Here is a 6964-nt window from a genome sequence, read left to right on the forward strand (position 1 = left end):
CGCAGGAGCGGCGCGGGGCCGCGGGCACCCGAGGGCCCGTTCGTGCCGGTGCGGAGGAGCCTCTGGTAGGTGTGAGGGCGCCTTCACGTTCCCCGCGGCGGCGGAGCTCGGAGGGGAAACTGCTGACGGTAAACCGTGCTGTACCGGGCACCGGGGGCTGTGCGGGCGTCCCCGGGTGTTTCACGCCAAGAGAGCACGGCCGCTCCACCGCACCTCCTCCGGAACCACGCAGAGGGCACGGCTCTGGGCTTTGTCCTTGCAGAAAGGGCTCAGGGGTGGTCCCCGTCCCACTTGCAGCCCCACCGGGGGCTGTGCGGGCGTCCCCGGGTGTTTCACGCCAAGAGAGCACGGCCGCTCCACCGCACCTCCTCCGGAACCACGCAGAGGGCACGGCTCTGGGCTTTGTCCTTGCAGAAAGGGCTCAGGGGTGGTCCCCGTCCCACTTGCAGCCCCACCGTGGTGTGGAGAACGGTCTGCATGGACCCGCTACCAGCGAGAGCCTGGGGATGCTCACCCGTAGGTTTTAGCGGGTGGTAATTAGTTAACTAATTGGAGGGGGTTTAGCAGGAGGTAGTTAGTTAATCGGATATCTTCATCTGGCCCGTCTGTGAGGCCTGTGCTGTCCTGGCTCTGCACCCACCTTCTGCAGTCGCCATGTCCTGGTACAGACATTCTGCTCACCAGTGGTTTCTGTCCCGGCTGTCTGTCCCGGGCAGAGTCTCCTGACGAGCGGCGCAGTGAACTCGTGTGAAACATTGGCTCTAGCCATTTGCCCGTGGTACCCGATGGCGACGTTTTCTCTAGCGCAATTTCACTCCCACAGCCCAGGAAACAACTGTTCTTTCAGTAAATAATTGTGCAGTAAATAACTTTTTTCTGCAAAGGAGTCTTCTTCTGTACCACATCCTCCTCCTCCTCGTGGTCCCCTTGGGCGGCTGTTTTCAGTTACACCTTCACTAAGCTCCTCTAGGCTCTTTTGCTTCCTGACCCGTTGTGCTTTTAGGACTTGCTGAGCGTGGGCTTTGGCTGCTGTGGTGGGTAAAGCCTGAACTCCGGGTGTTAATTGTGGGATGCCCAGAGGCTCTGGGTTTGGGTTGGGTGTGGGTTTTTTTCTCGTGAAGATCATGTCCTTACTGTTGTTTTAGCAGGATATCGAGCAATCAGATTCGGAACAGCTCTGTGAGCATCCGCGTCATCCAAGTGGAGACGAGGGGTTGTGACTAGTGACTGAAAACCTTCGTGGGAGAGCGATGGGAAACGAAGGACACGGAGCAGCAGCGGTGCTGGGAGAGGAGGTAAAATAGTTTCAAAGGTACAAATGACTGAGAATGTTTCAGAACCTCCTGTTAAATTACTGCCCCATTTCCTTTTGTTCCTCTGTGGCGTTTTTCGGATTTGAATCACCTGAAAGCGCTTGCATTGCCTGTGAGCGTTCGGGCTGTCGGGGCCTCTGTCGTTAGCAGGTTGGGGGCGGTTCTAGCCTCTCTTCTCTCTCTGGCTGGGAAAGAGCATTACGCAACGGTGGCGGTTCTCTGAAAGCGCCAACTTGGAGTTAGTCACGAAGACACGCAGTGTTAAAACTTCTAAGAGGAACTGAAAACATTGCACCCCTCTTTAGAAAGGGTCGAAAGCAGGGCCCTGGGAACTACTGCCCTGTCTGCCTCCCCCCTGCGCCTGGGGACATCATGGGACAGTCCTCCGAGAAGCTCTGCTAAGGCACGTGGGGAACAGGGAGATCATTCGAGACAGCCAGCGTGGCCTCGCCACGGGTCAGCCCGGCCTGACCAACCTAGCGGCTCTGCATCCGTGGGCAGGGGAAGAGCGACGGGTGTCATCTGCGTGGACTTCTGTACAGCCTTTGACATGGTCCCCACAACATCCTCCTCTCTAAATTGGGGAGGTACAGATTTGACAGATGGAGTAGGCACTTACAGCGTCACTAGGAGCCTAAACTGATTTTTGCCAAGTCCTTTTCGCTGTTAGGTTTCTGCCTTTGCGAAAATTTTGGGAGTGTTTGTTACTAAAGAAGCTCTTGCGCCAGCTTCTGCCAGGTTCAGCTGGAATTCGCCTCTTTTTGCGCAGTGCATCCCACGTGAGCAGCATGTTGGAAATCAGAAACATCCTGGTGCTTCAAATGGCTTTGTGGGCCATGGAGTCTCTTGCTTCCGCCAGCTTAATTACCCAGTCAAACAGGGTAAAAAACAGGGTACCAGGCTGAAAACTGTGCAGGGACGGCGGAGCACTTGGAAACCCTGATGTGCCGCATGTGCCGCGTTTCCACCCTGCGCAGAAGTTTGGATTTCGAAGGGCTCGTAAATGCAATGCCGCAGCAGCTGGGAAGAAGTCTGGGTTTATTGTCCTTTTCTGAGCTGGAATCTAGAACTGCATCGGGGCGGTGAGGTCTCGTACGGGAGTGACACCTCGTCACTTACTGGTACCAGACCATCCAGAAGCTCAGCCGGCAGCACCAGCTCAGGGAAGTTACTGCAGGCTGAGACAGGGGTTCGTTTTTCCAGACGTTCAATACCCCTCGTGAGCGGGGAGCTCCCTGGTGGGAATGTCCCCCGTGATGCGCGCAGACTTGCGTGCAGGGCGGTTGTGGGATGTGCGGTGCCGCTCCTCGGCCCTCACGCCGTCTTGCTGCTGTTCTTCAGCCCGGAACAGAAGGAGTGTGCTGGGATTCCTCTTGTCACCTCTTCTCAGTCAGTTCCGAAGCTAAAGGAGAAACGACTTGGGCAACTTTTGCTTAGATGTGAGCATTGATGGGACTTGATGTAACGTGGCTGGCGGAGCAGAGCAATGTTCAACCTGGCCCTGGACCACCTCCTGCAGAGGGGGTGTGAGGAACGGAGACATCTGGGGGAGGCTGCTGGGAAGGCTTTTGTTAACCCTTTTGATGGTCCCAGCCGGTGCTTTTACCTCAGGTTAGCCAGGTGATGAGCTTTGTCCTCGGGTCTCTCCCCTGGTCGCTCTGCGCAAAGTTGTTTGTGTGAATGAATCTGTTCAGGATTGGGCCCTGACACTCCGGCACTGAGACAGATTTCCTCTTGGAGCCTGGAGAGTATGGACAGCTGCCTGTGACATGGAGAGGGGCTTCTGCACCCAAAGCTTGTCTTGTTTTCCTTCTGTACCCGTTGTTCTTAAACGGATGCTGGCTCTGCCAGACCTTGCTTTGCTCGTGTCCTTCCTCGGTGCATCCAGTAACCTGCCCCGCACCCACAGTTTCAGTGATCACTGGATTTTGAATGCAAGGAGGGCAAGTGAATGACCTGGCTGATGGTTTAGAAAAAAAATTATTTGGGTTATTGTCCTTTGAAGGTTAATGGAATATCCAAGAGATCTTTAGTAACGTGTGGAGTATTAAAGACGAGATCCAGTTCTCATTCAGCCTGGCAGGATGCACCTACCCGTACATTCTGTCTTCTGAAACAAGAATAGGATGTCACAGGTGAGGCCCCAAAAGATGGATATTGAGCGTTTCCTGACAAAAGTCTTCATTAAGCGGGTGCTGTGCTTTAAATTAGTACCTGCCCCTTGGCAGCAGTCGAGAACCGCGTTATAGCTGAATGCTTTTCACCTCACAGAGCTGGCGCTGCAGCGTCAGCATTGCCTGTAGTAGTTCTCTGCCCCAGCCTTCCGCTCCAGCGAGCTCCACGCGTGAGGCCGGGTCTGTGTGCGTGGCAAGCACAGACGTGTTGGCGTTAGTTATCTATGGCAGGGCCCTACGGAAGGACAGGAGGGTTTTGAGGAGAGCAGCCTTGTTTGTCCCTTATTTATCATCTGGACGTTTATTTATCATCTGGACAAAATCTTGTGGCTGTGAAGAGCTGAATGCAGCTTCCTGGTCCCTGGCTGCCTCGCTCAGGTTCGCGTGGTGAGGGACTTGCTCCTTCCTCCTCCACTAGCTGAGATGATGGTCAGAGCTCTTGGCACCCCTCTGGCAGCGAAGGCGTGTGCACCCTGGAGCTCTGCGTTCCTGTGACACGTCTGGTTCACCAGCTGCCCCTACACCCTACCCCTGCTCCACCATGCACCTGCTCTGGTGACCCTGCTGGAGCAGGGGGTTGGACTGGGTGGTCGCCAGAGGACCCTTCCAGCCCCCCCAGTCTGGGATTCCGTGATCTTTGTGGACGCTTTTTATAGCGTTCACGTGATCCCTTGCTGTCGAGATGGTGTTACTGAAGGAGCTGTTACCTCCTCCTGCTCAGCAAAACCAGAAGGTTGAAAGAATATCGTTTAGTCATATGCGGAAACGAAAGAGTCGCACCAATATCGGGTCAGAGGTTTTGTTTTTCAGCTTGTTAGAAGTCGCACCTGCTGGAATAGGCTGGCGCGTAGCAGGGTGCTTTACAGTGCAGACGTGTAGCAGGAACTGGTTTTGCCATTAGGGGTGGCTTATTGGAACAGTAGTTTCCTGGTGACATCATAGTAAATTCCAGCTGCCCAAGCAGCTCTTTTCCAGAGGAGGTTATCTGCAGTGCTCTCGCACAAAATTCACTTGAAAGGGCACTCCTAGTTCCCTCGGGACTTCTAATCCAAAGCTTTTGTCGAATCCTGGGTAAACACAGAGATGTTTGTGTTCGTTCTGTGGCAGTGGGCAGCGTGGGCACCGCTGCACTTTGTGATTCAGGATTGAACAAATCAAAGCTTCATTATGCAGGGCAGGAGAAATGCCAGCCTGCAGAGCAGGCGTCCTGTCGTGACGGGATAGGACAGGCTGGATCGATGGGCCGAGGCCAGTGGGCTGAGGTTCAAGGAGGTCAAGTGCTGGGTCCTGCCCTGGGGTCACACCAACCCCCTGCAATGCTCCAGGCTGGGGTAAGAGCGGCTGGAAAGGACCTGGGGGTGTTGGTCAACAGCGGCTGGAGAGGAGCCAGCAGTGGGACCAGGGGGCCAAGAAGGCCAACGGCATCCGGGCTTGTGCCAGCACTGGGGTGGCCAGCAGGAGCAGGGCAGGGATCGTCCCCCTGGTCTGGGGGCACTGGGGAGGCCACACCTCGACCGCTGGGTCCAGTTTGGGCCCCTCCCTCAGCAGGATCAGGGCAGGGGTGGGCCATGGTCCCTTTGTACGTGGCGCTGCTCAGCTTGCTTCCTTTAGAAGCCATTAAGAGAGGTCAGAAGGAGAGATGTGTCTGTGAAGAATTTGTTCTTGAACGCGGTTTTTTAAGCGCCGGGCATTGCTGTGGCTCAGACGTAGCGCATGCCAGCGTCTCCTCGAGCGGTGCTTGCCAGGTACGTGTAGCGCTCTGGGAAAAGCAGGTTTTGCTTTCTGTGGGTTGCCGCTCCCGTGATGAGCATCTGGAGGAGCACTTAGGAGCATGAGGTCTTGGTTCCTCTCTTCCTCACACTAGGAGATCCTGCAGGGGGTGGCTCGGTGCATCGTGAGTTCGTTGTTCCTCTTCACATACAGACTGCTGTTTTTTCTCACAGCACCGGGTCTTTTGAATGTCTTTCAACGTGCAGAGATGAAGACTTTTGGCTGGACGTGTAAAGCTATGTCTCCTTCTACCCATCAGTCCTCCGCAGTGGAGGCGGCTCCTGAGCAGTCAGAGCTTCTGTTTTCCCTAACAGAAGGGAAAACAGTGTTTAACTGTTGATCAGGGGAAGGAAGGTGGTAATTCCCAGGTCTTGGCCACCACCGAAGCCTTGTCAGTCAGTTATGATTAGCTCGCTTATTTAATTACTTTTCCAGGCCTAAGAATAAGTACGGCTTCGCAGCGGAGAACAGAGGAAAACCACAGGTGGCCCTTCAGCAGAGCGAGAAGCCTTCTCTCCCGTCTCGCCTTTTGATGTTACAGCAGCGTTTCCAGCTGGGACACTTCCTTGCTGCCAAGTCGCAGCAAATCGCTGTATAAATCATCTTGTCCAGTTTGGGTACGGCCGGTCGCGTTTGACTCTGACGGGTGAACACCCGCTCACTCTCATATTTCAAAGATAATTGTTAATATTTCTGTAAAAGGAATAGCTTTGGGAGTTGAAGAATGAACCTTTCTGAAGTACTTCCTCTTCAGTCTTTGGATTTCATGCCTCGTTTCGAGCATACGCTGTTTTTTTAGAGTGTGTTTTAAGTTTGATGTTCTCCAAGACTCTCTCAGAGCAGGGAGTCACTAGCCGTGGCCAGCCTGACCCTGTGGGCAGGCAGTAGCGTTTAATTTCGGTGCTGGCACTCGCAGCCTGAGCCCAGCAGGGTCGTTGGCATTTCTCAGGAGGGGATGGTGGGCCTGAGCGCATGGGAAGTTCGTTGCCACGCGAGGAGGTTGAGTGGGGTGGTGAGAAGACTGGAAGGGACCCGTGTCTCGAGTCGTTTGTTCCTGACTGCCTTCTCTGTGCAGAGCCCGAGGTGCTGTGTGATGCGTTGCTTTGGGGTCTTTCTGTGTCTCCACAGGCACTTGCTGGCTGGTGGTGGAGTCAGAACAGATTTTGTGGAAGGGAAAACAATGAATATGGCAAAAAAAATCCAACCACTTGTTATTCTTTTGCTCAAAGCAGACTGAGACAGACCCGAAGGGGAATCCTGGAGGAGTTTCTCGAGCAGCCTCAGCTGCCTTCCGGGTGACTGATTTGAGTTGGCGAGGCACCCCAAATCCCAGTCCGCTGGTTACAGATGATGGAGAGCTACTTGTGGATGAGTACCTTTCCCCCAGGAAACTGGTGAGTAGGCATTCAAATTTTTAATGAAGTAGAAGCAGCAAACTGGCATATACAGAGACGTACTAACTGAACCTTCCAGCCGCTCTCATGGTGATTGCACTTTGTTGCGTAGAATCAGCGAATCACAGGTTGGTTTGGGTGGGAAGGGACCTTCAAAGCTCATCCAGTCCAAGCCCCTTCAGGTTGTTCCAGGGGAGGTTGAGGTTGGCCCTGAGGAGCCATTTCTGTCCCGTTGGGGTTGTCCCAGGGGTTGTCCGGCTGCCCAGGGCTGCCCCATCCCTGAAGGGGTTTCCCAGCTGTGTGGAGGTGGTGC

The 6964-nt window shown here is 54.5% G+C and overlaps 1 protein-coding gene across 1 annotated transcript in view; it reads left to right on the plus strand.

Moving 5' to 3' along the window:
• Positions 1-6489: 6489 nt before the first annotated feature.
• LRRC56 (leucine rich repeat containing 56) overlaps positions 6490-6964 on the plus strand; it is a gene marked incomplete at both ends in the record, with an annotated part of 34527 nt that continues 34052 nt past the window's right edge. Inside the window, one exon of the mRNA XM_010137433.1 lies at positions 6490-6651. Within this exon, the coding sequence (XP_010135735.1) occupies positions 6490-6651 (162 nt within the window). The remainder of the gene's footprint in view (positions 6652-6964) is intronic.

The sequence above is a fragment of the Buceros rhinoceros genome, unplaced genomic scaffold (assembly GCF_000710305.1).
Source record: "Buceros rhinoceros silvestris isolate BGI_N320 unplaced genomic scaffold, ASM71030v1 scaffold31335, whole genome shotgun sequence".
In the NCBI taxonomy this organism is placed as follows: domain Eukaryota; kingdom Metazoa; phylum Chordata; class Aves; order Bucerotiformes; family Bucerotidae; genus Buceros; species Buceros rhinoceros.